Source organism: Nematolebias whitei, chromosome 2 (genome assembly GCF_014905685.2).
Source record: "Nematolebias whitei isolate Nwh7 chromosome 2, NemWhi1, whole genome shotgun sequence".
Classification (NCBI taxonomy): domain Eukaryota; kingdom Metazoa; phylum Chordata; class Actinopteri; order Cyprinodontiformes; family Rivulidae; genus Nematolebias; species Nematolebias whitei.
In genome coordinates, this window is record NC_056499.1 from 9,369,801 (window position 1) to 9,383,533 (window position 13,733).

General features: G+C 41.6%; 1 protein-coding gene across 1 annotated transcript; it reads left to right on the plus strand.

The window, feature by feature from the left end:
• Positions 1–285: 285 nt before the first annotated feature.
• On the plus strand, positions 286–13,266 carry LOC119422661 (tripeptidyl-peptidase 2). The gene is made up of 21 exons (XM_037690050.1): positions 286–675; positions 2,587–2,715; positions 2,851–2,946; positions 4,157–4,261; positions 4,341–4,465; positions 4,559–4,722; positions 4,863–5,017; positions 5,110–5,186; positions 5,293–5,420; positions 7,203–7,451; positions 7,538–7,653; positions 7,734–7,905; positions 7,993–8,150; positions 8,222–8,298; positions 8,380–8,486; positions 11,974–12,128; positions 12,239–12,355; positions 12,433–12,533; positions 12,614–12,710; positions 12,793–12,930; positions 13,018–13,266. Exons 1-21 carry the CDS (start codon positions 511–513, stop codon positions 13,264–13,266), a joined length of 2,880 nt encoding a protein of 959 aa, XP_037545978.1. The 5' UTR covers positions 286–510.
• The last annotated feature ends 467 nt before the right edge of the window (positions 13,267–13,733 follow it).

Here is a 13,733-nt window from a genome sequence, read left to right on the forward strand (position 1 = left end):
GGTATGGCCGAAATTTAATCTGTTAATCTATGGTGGCCAAGGTCACCAATGGCAGCCCCCCGAGGCTTCCCTCAGGGGTCAATTTGAACTAAGGACAGCAGCAAGATTAAGAACTAGGATTAAAAATGTTAGCTCACATATTGTTTGAGCTATTTCTATATAACTACTCTAATGAGTAAATAGGACCTCTGGGGGCAGGGGTCAATTTGACCCAAGGGTAGCAGCAGGATTAAGAACCAGGATTTAATAAGTTATTTTAACGTTGGAACTATTTATGTATATTAGTGTGATGGCTATATAATAGCTGGTCATTTGTACATGAAATGACCCCTGACGCTCTCCTAGGGGTAATTTTTGACCCAAGGGCAGCAGGCGGGGTTCGAGAGAAGTGACTGGGCGGAAAACACAACCTGCACTGCGCCTTTAATCCGCTGTCCTCCTCCGTCTCTTCCCCGTTCCGCTGCTTTGTTTTCGTCGCTCCTTTAAAAAAAAAAAAAATTCGTTCGAGTCATGGCTGCTCATTCTACCGAAGAACCGTTTCCTTTCCACGGACTTCTGCCCAAGAAAGAAACCGGCGCTGCCTCCTACCTCACCAGGTTCCCGGAGTACGATGGGCGAGGGGTGCTCATCGCGATCCTCGACACCGGCGTGGATCCGGGGGCTCCCGGCATGCAGGTACGTCTGACCGGTTGCCTCGTGTTAGCTTCTACCGAGCGGCTAGCGCTACTAGCTAAGAAGCTAAAGGCCGACGTCATTTGTACTGTACTCACCGGCAGCAGTTAGCCAGTTAGCTAGCAAGCTACCCATGGAAAATAGCCAAAATTCCATTATAATGTTTATGACAGCCAAAATAACCCAAACCAGCCAGTCGCAAATGTTTTTATCTACTATCAAATAGTGTTTTAATGCCAAGCAAGCGGACTGTAACGTATTTAACGTTAAAGTTAGCACACATGCTAACTTGAAAGCTAATAGCTGAATTTGACCGCTTACGTTTCCAGTGTTTACACTTGTCAGTTGGTTAGAGTTACACACACGCGCTTCTAGCTGCTAAAACAACCTGTATTAACTTACCCCAAGTAGGTTATCAGGAAATTGAGCCTTTTTATATTTAACTGACCAATTATGTCAGTAAATCGTGGTGTCTAATTTAGCAAGAGAAGAAGTCATTTTTTGGGAGAAAAAAAAAATCGGGCATCCTTCCATTATGAGGACTTTAGGATAAAATCTAGTTTAATAGGAACATTGACTTAATTGTATTAACTGGTTGATGCATCCACAAATAAAGAAATTCTGATTACATAAAAATGGATAGAGCCAAAAATTAAATAAGTACTTGCACAGATTGGTATCCTGATGCATGCTCCATAATCAGTGAACTATCAGGTGAAAAGGAGGAACCCAGACCAGTGGTCATTCTGTATGTTGTGGGAGTTTCAGAGAAACTGAGATGTTTATTTTTTAAACGTGACACCCCAGTGACTTTCAACCCAAAATACATTACGGCAAAGACTGGTCCGTCCCAAAGATCCAGTCCCCCGGCACAAACAGTAATATTGTTGTTCAGTGTCAAGAGGGCTGTGATCAGTCATTCATCGGGGAAACTAAACAGCCACTGGCCAAAAAGGATGGCCCAGCACAGAAGAGCAACATCATCAGGTCCGGACTCTGCAGTCTGCACTCATCTGCAGGCCAGAGGTCACTCTTTAAGGGATGAAGATGTTCACGTCCTTGATAAAGAGGAACGATGGTTTGAGAGCGGAATGAACTCATCTTTAGAAGCCGTCCATCATTAAACGGACAGAGGCCTCCATTTCATTTTATTTATTTATTCATTTTTTTTACTTTTTGCATCATCCAGAGGATCTGACTTAACTTTTGTTAGACATATAATTGGTCTTAATTTGTCAGATCTTAATGGAAGCGATAAAAACCGAGCTGCATAAAAAAACCCCAAAAAAACCGCAACGTTATAAATAAAAATGTACATGAACTGAATGGATTTCACGTGCGTTTATACGTTTTAAATTGACCACAGTCCAGTGCAAATCAAAAAAGACTTTCGGGTCAGAATGCTTTTTTACCGTAATAGATTTTAATTGTAGCCTAAAGCTCTAAATATTAGAAACACAAATTCCTGGTTTATGAGGTGAAAGTTTCCATGCTTCTGTAGCTCCACTCTGTCCAGACAAAACACTCTCTTAACACCACACATGGTTCGTATACATTTGTCATTATTAAGTGAAAAACGCCTGTGACCTTTCACATCTCCATCAACAAATTTACCAGAAATTAAGTTTCAGTTTCCTAGAATAAGCAGCTTTTGCAAAACAGGATGAAGTCAGTTTGGAAGCTTCACTTCTCTTGATGCAGCATCTTATTGTTTTATAAAATATACACGAGCTTGTTTGTTCTTCACCTTGGTCTGCACATTGTTTTGGTATGAGTGGAGAGCTTAAAATAAATTAAATACAAGTTTAAAAAAATTACAGTAAAGTAAGTATTCAAACGTTTAAAAGGTGTGCAGATTTAAATAATGAATGATCGGCATGATTTTTCTTTTTTCTTTTATTGCTGCTGTTTTAGGTCACAACTGAAGGAAAGCCAAAGATCGTCGACATCATCGACACAACAGGAAGTGGTGACGTGAACATGACCACAGTGGTAGAACCCAAAGACGGGACAATCGGCGGCCTCTCCGGCAGAACACTTAAGGTTCTTTTGAGCTTAAGCTGTATGGAAAGTGATCGCAGAACTGCTGTCACGTCAGAAATGTTCTGCCAGAGCTATTGACCTACATCTCAAGCCAGCTTTTTGTGGTCGCGTCATGTATCTTTTTATGTCTTTCAGATCCCTCCTGCCTGGGTCAATCCATCAGGGAAGTATCACATTGGAGTTAAAAATGGCTATGAGTTCTTCCCTAAGGCTCTTAAAGAAAGAATACAGGTAGGAATATACGACATAATTCCTGTTCCCGTTCGGTCATTGTTATCACTTTTAATTTTTGTTCCAAGTCCACAGAGTTTAGAGCGAGCTTTCTAAGAGTGGGAAGCAACATTTATTTTCTGGATGCATCGCGTCACGGATATGGAAGATTCCAAATCAAATGTCAAAAATTGTTTTTGTTAAATCGGTGTTGCCGCTTTAGGAAACTCTCCAGAATAGTTGCTGTGCGGTGTTTTTTTTTTTTGCCCTTGTAGAGTTATTGTAGCTTCCTGTAGTCTGTGGGTGTCCTCCAGTCCTGGTCCTCGAGGGCCACTATCCTGTATGTTTTAGATGTTCCCCTGCTCCAACACATGATTCACTGGTTGACTTATGTTCTGCAGAATCCTGTTAATCGTCCATTGATTCAAATCAGGTGTGCTGAAGCAGATAAATATCTAAAATATGCAGGATAGTGACTCTTGAGGACCAGGACTGGACACTACTACTGTCATAGAAACATGTTGCGTTTTTTTTCTCATCTTTTTCATCTTGTCTTTACTGACCTGTGAAGATTATATGTATGTTAGTAATAGTTGAAGTTATAACACAACTGCCTTTAGTGCTGGATTTAAAACTTTAGATTTGTGTATAAATTTCCTGTGATAAACGCGGTGCTAATTGCATTAGCTTTTCAGAGGTATTTTAAATAAGCATCTATGCTAATTCTTGGTTATCAGCCTGTAATTATTAGTTTGACATGGTAGTGTGCACTCTCTATTAAGGCATGAAAATATACAAAACAGTGTTTGTTAATTCAAAATAAGCAATGGCTAGAATCCAGATGAATCGATAATTGTTTCATATTCGCATCACATTCTTTTGAATCATAATTTGATCTTGAGGTGCTTAAAGATTCCCCGTCCCATGAGTCTTGATAAGCTTTCACATATCAACTTGACATCCTCGGTAGAAACGGTCAAACAGCTGATCTTATTGTTTTTCTCACATTTATTTTCAGATTTGTACGTTCATTAATAAGATCATGGGTCGATAAATGAGGAAACGCATCAATAGCAATGATTAATAATGTGTAATAGATTAAAAAAAAATGTTTATAAGAAACATTTAAAGCAAACATGCAGGCTTAAAAAGACCAATAATAGTATAAAAACCTTTTGTCGTAAATTTCTTTTGTGGGTTTGGCTTCAATTTTGCTCATTTTGTCAACTAGAAAGAGAGAAAAGAGAAACTGTGGGACCCACCGCACAGAGCAGCCCTCGCTGAAGTTTGTCGCAAGACAGAAGAGTTTGACCTCGCTCATCCAACACCCTCGCAGGTCAGACCCACAAACCTGAGCTCCTAGTGTTTTCACAAGTGCTGTTCACATCCTTCATCTTGCCTTTCTCTCTTTCCAGATGGAGAAGCTGCAGAAAGATGAGCTGCAGAGTCAGTCAGAACTGTTGGCCTCGCTGGAAAAGAAATACAGTGATCCTGGCCCAGTGTTTGACTGCGTACTTTGGCATGATGGCACCACGTGGAAGTAAGCTCTACTCCCTACCTTTACCCCGCACTACCTACTATTGTTAGCAAAAGTATATCGTTTTTATTTTTCTCATTGTGTATACTTTTTTAGGGCTGTAGTGGACACATCAGAGTGTGGAGAACTGTCCCAGTGCACGGTGCTGAGCTCTTACAGAGAAAAACAAGAGTATGCCACATTAGGAAATGCTGAGATGCTTAACTACTCTGTCAATATATACGACGAGGGAAACACACTCTGCATTGTTACCAGTGGAGGTGAGTTATCCTCAGACAGCAAATCTGAATCCTTTGTGTCGTTCAATCGGTTGATTCCTCACAGCGGAAGAGTTACTGGCAGTTTGGGAGTTCAGACTGTATAATGTTTTGACGCTCCAGTGTAATGTGATTTATCAAAGGGGCTCACGGGACACATGTGGCAAGCATCGCGGCAGGCTACTTCCCAGAGGAACCAGAACGTAACGGCGTTGCTCCTGGTGCTCAAATTCTGGCTCTGAAGATCGGAGACACTCGCCTCAGCACCATGGAAACGGGCACCGGACTCATCCGCGCGGTATATGCCTTCGTTAACAAACCATCAAATTTACAATAGAATTTTTTTTTCTAAAAAAACATATTCTTTGTGTCTCCCTCTGCTTTTAAAAGATGATTGAAGTGATCAACTACAAGTGTGACCTGGTTAACTACAGCTATGGGGAAGCCACTCACTGGCCTAATTCAGGGTGAGCACTGGAAAACGGGGTCTTTGATTTTTATTTATTATTAATGTTTATTTAATTGCACTGTTACAGATCGTCATCGTTTCTGTGTGAAATATTTGTCTTTCAGGAGGATTTGTGAGGTGATCACAGAGGCTGTGCAGAAGCACAATGTGATTTTTGTGTCGAGCGCAGGAAACAACGGCCCCTGCCTTTCCACCGTCGGCTGCCCCGGAGGAACCACCGGCAGCGTCATCGGTACACACTCCATCACATCTGTTAATCTGAAAACAAAACAGAAACTGCAATCTCAATTCCAAAATCTTTGGGACATTGTGTAAAATGTAAACATAAGAACAAATATAATAAATCCATATTTTATTCATACTCAAACAAAGTAGACGTATCAAACTTTTCAACTACCTGTAAATTGTATTGTTTTTTTGAGAACATAAAAGAAGTTGTTCCAGGGCCATGTTTAACACACTGAAGCATCCCCTATTCTTTTTACAACAATCTGTAAACATCCAGGAACTGAGGAAAATGTCCCATTCAGGTCCGATGGAGAATTCTAGCTGTTTAACAGTCCTTGCTCTTATTTGCTGAATGGGAGCTTATGTTTAAACCCTTTCTATAATTTTCTGCATTGATGGAGCCTTTCCAGATATGTAAGCTGCCTATGCCTGAGGCACAAATGCACCCCCATACCATCAGAGAAGCAGGCTTTTGAACCGAGTGCTGGTACCAAGCTGATTGATCTCTCTACTCTTTAGTGCGGAGGACATGGCACCTGTATTTTCCAAAAATAATTTCAGATTTCAGTTAGTCTAACAGAACAGTGCTCCACTTGTCTCAGTCAATTTTAAATGAGCTTTGTTCCATACACGGCAGTTCTGTATGGTGTTCACATGCGGCTGCTGCTTTGCATGATAGAGCTTTAAGCAGCATTTGTGGATGGCACAGTGAACTGTGTATACAGCAAATGATTTGTGGAGGTGTTACTGAGCCCATGCAGTGATGTCCAGAACAGACCAAGACCTGTTTTTAATGCAGTGGTCCTTAAAGGGCTGAAGATCACGACCTTCCAGTGTTTCAGTATTGTCCTTTTGAGCTCAGAGATTTCTACAGATTCTTGAAATATGTTGATACGAACTGTAGATGATGGGGTATTCAAAGTCTTCTCAGTTTTACAATAATGAACATTATTCTGAAATAGTTTTATTTTTAGATGCCTTTTTTTGCAGACTGGTGAACCTATGCCCATCTTTACTTCTGAGGCCGCTTTAAACGTCTTTTTTTTAATACTCAGTCCTTTTCCTGACTTGTTGATTGGTGGGGGGGGAGCGAGATGGTGCGGGGGCAGGGCAGCCAACCCTGGACCCGAAGGTCCTGGGCTCAATCCCCGGTCATTGCACATCTCGTGGTGTCTCTGTGCAGGACACCCTATCCCAGTTGCTCCCCGGGTGCCCTCCATAGCTGCCCAGTGCTCCACCTGGCTGTGGATGGGCTAAAAGCAGAGAGCCAATTTCACCATTATATGTTAACATACAATGATGACAATATACACGTTGTTGTTGTTGTTAACCTACATAATTAGTTGTGAAATGCTCCTCCAGCTGTTTCTTATTTTTACCTCTTTATATCCTTTTTTTTTTTTTTTTTTGCTAGTCTCATCTTTATTGAGACGTTTTGCAGCCATAAAATTCAAAATGACCTTGTTTTAAAAAAACATGTTCAAATTTCTTAGTTTCAACATTTGATATGTTTACTATGTTTCACTGTCTATAAAATATGGGTTTATGATATTTGCAAATCATTGGGTTTTGTTTTTAAAGTGCATTTTACACTTAGTCCCAGCTTTTTTGGATTTTTTTATTCTGTCAGAATAAATGTGAGGAAACTTAAAAAATAATAATATTTTAGGTTTTATTGTGGATTGATGTGTAAATGATTACAGTAGCAACGTTTTGAATGAACCAACCTCAGATGTCATTCATGAATTCTGTGTTAAATTAATTTCAGACCCTTTCTTCCCTGTAGGTGTTGGAGCGTATGTGACTCCAGACATGATGGTGGCCGAGTATTCCCTGAGAGAGAAGCTGCCCCCTAACCAGTACACGTGGTCTTCCAGGGGCCCCAGCACTGATGGGGCCCTGGGAGTCAGCATCAGTGCCCCTGGTGGTGCCATCGCCTCTGTGCCCAACTGGACCCTTCGTGGCACCCAGCTGATGAACGGAACGTCCATGTCGTCTCCCAACGCCTGCGGAGGCATCGCGCTCGTCCTCTCAGGTGGGTCACGGACTCTTTCTTGATCTGATAACGGGAAACGTGAACACACGTCTTGACACTAATGAGAAAACATTTGTGTGAAAAAGGCCTGAAGCAGAATGGGATCCAACCTTCTGTTCCTGCTGTGAGGAGAGCGCTGGAGAACACGGCTCTGAAGGTCGATGACATCGAGGTGTTTGCTCAGGGTCATGGAATAATCCAGGTACGACATCCGTTGTGAGATGTATTGGGCGGGGTTACATTTGTTTTCAAATATTTATTTTTACGCTTTCTTCCTTTCAGGTGGACAAGGCTTTAGACTACCTCACTCAACACGCCTCTTTACCCACAAGCCACCTGGGCTTCTCAGTAAGTGTGGGATCACAGAGAGGCATCTACCTCAGGCATCCAGCCCAAGTTCTCGCACCTTCAGATCACGGAGTTGGAATTGAGCCCGTCTTCCCAGAAAACACAGGTGTTTAGAAGCACGTCCGTGCGATTGAATTAGCTTTTTCAACAAACTACGGTTTTGTGTTTTAAACGTCGTTTTAATTTTTCACAGAAAACTCTGAGCGAATCTCCCTGCAGCTGCATTTGTCGCTCACCTGTACCGCCCCGTGGGTTCATTGTCCGTCCCATTTAGAGCTGATGAACCAATGTCGTCACATCAATGTCCGCATCGACCCGACGGGTCTGAGAGAAGGAGTTCACTACACCGAGGTGAGGAAGAGGAAAGGAGAAGGTGAAGGATACGTGTATTTATGATGTTCAAAGTCTTTTTTTTTTTCCAGGTGTGTGGATATGATACAGCTGCACCAAGCTGTGGTCCACTATTCAGAGTCCCGATTACGGTTATTATCCCCCTCAAGTAAGTTCTGACTGTGTGTACACTTTGTTTTTCCCTCCTTTTTCCCATTTGCGTCACTGTTGTTCATGTTCTTTGCAACAGAGTGACAGATGGTCGTAACGAAGAGGTGCGATTCACAGACGTCCACTTCAGACCAGGACAGATCAAACGCCACTTCATCACGGTTCCTCAGGGGGCCTCCTGGGCAGGTTAGTATCTCCGAGTGATGAGAGCACAGCTTCGGGTTGGGAGTGACTTTAATTCAACTTATGGGTCAACATTGCCTCTGCTTTTTTTTGTTGTTGTTGTTAATAAGATTAAACATTTAGCTCATAGGTACCTTAAAACATGGTTGGAAATGCAAACAGTGAAAATGTTAAAATAAATGAAATACGACACAGAATAAGGACGGAAATCTTTAGGCAACTCGAGATTTGATTACAATTCAGAGGCCTGCGATGTGATTATAAAACAATTATTCTTGAAAGAAAAACCTGAGAAAAGAATGTCTCAGACCTTAAAGTATATATATTTCTCTGTACTGTAGTATAATGTAGTTCTCATTCAAACAAGCCTTCGGGAACTAAATGAAAAAGGAGTCAAAATGCTGAGAACAGTGAGACAATATTCTGTGGACATGAGAGTCCATGAATCACATTTTAGTCGTCTTACCTGCTTTCGTTTCCACCTCTGTGTTTCTTCACATTGTAGACTAGGAACAGCTCTGTGAGTAAATCTTTTAAGGGTGATCATGCTTTTTGTGGGTGTCCAAAGGGTGCAAACTAAGGTGATATCTCTGCCACTGCTGGAGACTACTTGATGACAAAATGGTGAGCCGTGGTGTGAAAATAGTCAAGTTTTCAGTTGCAGTCTCGCTGAGTTGTGATTGTTTGGTACCAAACGAACAGTAGATGTTCTAAACTCTGGATGTTGGTGTGGAAGGTGCCACTTGTAGGTTGCGTATCTGTTGCATTCATGCCAACAGCGGTCTAGGCGCCAACCCTAGTTTCTCATGATGTTCATAACATTAAATACAGTGTTTCCCCTACACAAACGGAGCACCCCGTCCCGTTAACAGAGCCGAGTGCCTCGCCTACTGAACCGAACTGCACGCACTCCCCACTCGTTGGCACTGACGTAGCGCTAAGCTAACGACTAGGGCTTAATTTGTCAACCGACTGTAAAGGGAAACAAATGACCCGTATCTCCTCTTCCCCTGTCTGGGTTGTTTGCTCGGAAGGAACACACGTTTATATCAGAACTAAACAACATCTTTATTTTTACAGACTTCAAAATGCGTGAACAAGAGAGAATTGTATAAATATTTTTATATACAACGAGGGACCCTCTGTTCTGACGTGTGTCAAGTCTGTTTCCACATTTATAGACTGTTTTATTCACCCCGTGATACTTCCTGTTTTCAATTCCTGTCCAATAAACACCTTACAGACTCTGAAGTCCCTGTCCAATCAGTCAGGCACACATTAGCTGTCATCTCTTTCCACTGAGCACATGACACATAACCAGCACCAAGCCACACATAATCTCACAAAGGCTGTGAAATTGTTGATTATTCCCTTGATAAATTAGCACATTATCGGGTTTCTAGATTGCTCCACTAAGAGCCAGGGTCGCTCTGACCTATTAAGCTATTCTTTTACTCATTATTAATTATTTTATGATCCCCGCAAACACTCAAATGATGTGAACCATCATTTAACTTCAGTTACCTGAGCAAGAACCTTTTTGATGTTTTGTTTGTCATTAAAGGCCTCATTAGAAATAAGTAACTATTTTCCTACTGACAGCAGAAAGTGTCATGGTTTGATTTTAAAGTTAGCAGTCCTTGAAGATATATTATTTATCAGCTTATGGTCTCGTTTACACATCTAACAGAAATTCTAGCCATCTTTATACAATCTATTTTCCATAATTCATAACTAAACCTTATATTCACCAATCCATATTATGTTATTTTCCACCATTTTTCATCAAAGGTTATTTTATTCCCAACACGACTGATGCCGGAACGTAAATAGTGGGTGGGCTGTCGGGGGCTTCTGGGTGTTGTTCCCTAGAAAATTTTGAAAAAAGTAGATGCAATTTCCTGCATTTTGGTGTATTTTAACGGGTCGTTAAGCATCTACGTTTACCTACTAAATATTAAATACTCCACTTCTGTCAATCACCCCCGCCCCCACACACACACACCTGACTTACTTGACGGAGCCATCAAGTCGGGCGCATTGTTGTCCGACTCCACGTGAACCTCCTGACGCCTGCCTGCAGCTGCATGTGAGCTCCTGCCCGCGTACGACTGCCTGGTTCGCTCGTATGCTGTTGTGTTTAAAATTAGTATGTAATTATTTTCAGTTTATATATCCAGTATAAGTTTTATTCTTTCGAGGCAGTCATAATTGTTCATAACTTTATTATTAGTAAGCCTGAGAGTTGCCGGGTCCAAGCAGTTACTGGAACGCACCCAGTCAAAATAAGAAGAGTTCCCGGATCCTGTTCCAGCAGGATCTGGTTAAAATTAAGCACCGCTAGTGGCGCTCAATACAGGCACACTGGCTAAAAAGCTAAAGGCAGCGCTCACGCTAACTCTTTCCCCACACTGAACACCCCCACCCCGCTCGAAAACTGACAGCACAAACAGCGCGCAGCTCAGATGTGCCCCCTCCCGACAAAAATCACGGATGAGATGAGCGCCCCGCCATGGCAAGTTATCTAATATTAATCAAATATTAAAGTTTTGACATTTTGAAATTGATTAGGAATCGTTCATGTCACAAAGCATCAGACAATAAAATCTAACCTCTACCGTTAATGATTTCATGGATAAATTACAGCATTCTAGGGTTTGTATACGTGATATAATCATGTAGGTAGACATATATAATATATACTGTGGTTTGTAATCTGTATATTAGATCATTGTCTTGTGTCATTAAGTACTAAGTGATTTATCAAATACAATGATTTGGATGTAATTTTGTAAATCTGAAACAATCAAATTCAAAACGATAGGATTTGGATCTAGTTGAAATATCTAAGAAACTAAAAGGATCAAAGTATTTCCTCCATCATTCTTCTGAACTGCAGGGTTTAGTGAGTCCGCAGCAGACCTGAATATTTTATTAAGTGTTTTGTAAACGGCAGCAGTTTTTCCAGTATTCTGTAAACTTCAAACTGTCTGCAGACTCGGTCTTTTCATGAGTCTAGTTAGGATTTTACTTTGACGCCTGCAGCAAACCACAACCATGCCACAACAAGGATGAGGCTCGCAGTGACAAATCGATTAAACATCCTGTAGCGAATGCTTCACTTGAGCCTTCTCATGAAATAAACCCGGCTGTCTCCCTTTAGATGGTTTGTGTTTTTAAAAAGCTTTTTTTTTTTTTTTTGGTATTTTACCCAGAACTGTCAGGTTTCCTGGCCTCAATTATATAAATAAGTTGAGCCAAATGAAATCACCCCACTCTTTTAACAAGCATACCAAATTAAATTTTCTGTGAAACGTCAATAATTTTACATAATCTCTGTTAGGATAGAATTTATTGCAGAGTAGTTACCCTGAGGGATTACAGGAAGCTGAGTATCAAAATGCTACTTTAGCATCTTGTTCCTTTTTTTTTAAAATCTGCTTTAATATTTTCAATCTCTACTCTTTTTTTTTTTTTTCTCCCCCTACAGAAATCACTCTGACCTCTCATTCAGGAGACGTGTCGTCAAAGTTCGTACTTCACGCGGTGCACCTGGTCAAACAGAGAGCCTACAGGGCTAACGAGTTCTACAAGTTCTCCTCATTATTAGAAAAAGGTTCTCTCACGGAGGCTTTCCCAGTTCTGGTACTTATATTTTACTTATTACATACATTTGATTCACTTCATCGTCAGAAGCTGAGCCAAAGACATGATCGACTTTTTGTGTTTTCAGTGTGTTCTTGCTTCCTTCTCAGGCAGGTAAGGTGGTAGAGTTTTGCATCGCACGCTGGTGGGCGAGTCTGGGGGGCGTCACTGTGGACTACAGCATCTTATTTCACGGACTCAGCATTTCTCCTTCGCCCCTGCACATCGTAAGAACTCCTCACGCACTCACAGATTGTGGAGATCAGAGAGTGTCTGGTTTTGACTTCGTGTTGTCTCGGCCCAGAATGCCTCAGAGGGAGTGACGAGTTTTGAGGTGTCCTCGCCTCTTAGATATGAAGAGTTGTCCCCTACCATCACACTTAAGTCGTGGGTTCAGCCTCTCAGGTGAGTTTGCAGACCGCTGTACAGATAAAAAATAAAATAAAAATCCAGCTCCTTTAATGTTGATGTTTCTGTCGTCGTAGGCCCTTAAGTTCAAAGATAAAAGCTTTAGGAATGCGGGATGTTCTGCCTAACAACAGACAACTTTATGAAATAGTCCTCACGTACAGCTTTCACCAGGTAATACCAAACATTTCTGCACATCAAAGTGGATGATTATAGACTTATTTTGATGTATGAATGGTTTTTGCTCCATCTTCAGCCTAAGAGTGGGGAGGTTACACCCAGCTGCCCAATGCTGTGTGAGCTGCTGTACGAGTCTGAGTTTGACAGTCAGCTCTGGATGCTGTTTGATCAGAACAAGAGACTCTTGGGTTCAGGAGATGCCTACCCACACCAGGTATGCTCACACCAATGAACAGTTTTGCTCTTTTATTGTGAAAAGTCTCAGTTAACTGACAGATGTCTCCTTGCTTTACCTCTGCAGTATTCGCTAAAGCTGGAGAAGGGAGATTACACCGTACGACTGCAGGTCCGCCATGAGCAGTCCAGCGAGCTGGAGCGCCTAAAGGATCTGCCGTTTGTGGTGTCTCACCGTCTGTCCACCACCCTCAATCTGGACGTGTACGAGACGCACCGCGCTGCACTCGTGGCCAAGAAGAAGGCGAACTCCGTCACCCTGTGTCCAGGTGGTACACAGCCTTTCTACGTCACAAGTCTGCCTGACGACAAGTGAGTCCAACAGTCTTGAAGCGTTCTGATTGTTTAGTATAAATTAGGGATGAGTAGTTTAAGCAAGAACTCCCTTTGAATTGCCAATTGTTAGATTTTTAAATATTTGCCCCAACGTCTGCAGCTGAGAGACCCTCTAATAAAACAGGCTTGGGAGACGTGTGCAGCTATTAAAGCCTGATAAATTCAATTCAGTTTATTTATATAGCGCCAAGTCACAACAGAAGTCGTCTCAGGGGGCACTGAACAGAAACATTCATGTACATAAAAATAAGTTGACACTATTTATCTGAGGAGCAGACTGAATTTATCTCCCATCACAGAACTCTCATCTTGAGCAAGCATGAAGGCGACAGTGGAAAGGAATGAGGATATATAATAATAAATACAAACCGGATTCCAGAAAAGTTGGAACACTAAACATATTGTGAATAAAAACTGAATGCAATGATGTGGAGGTGCCAACATCTA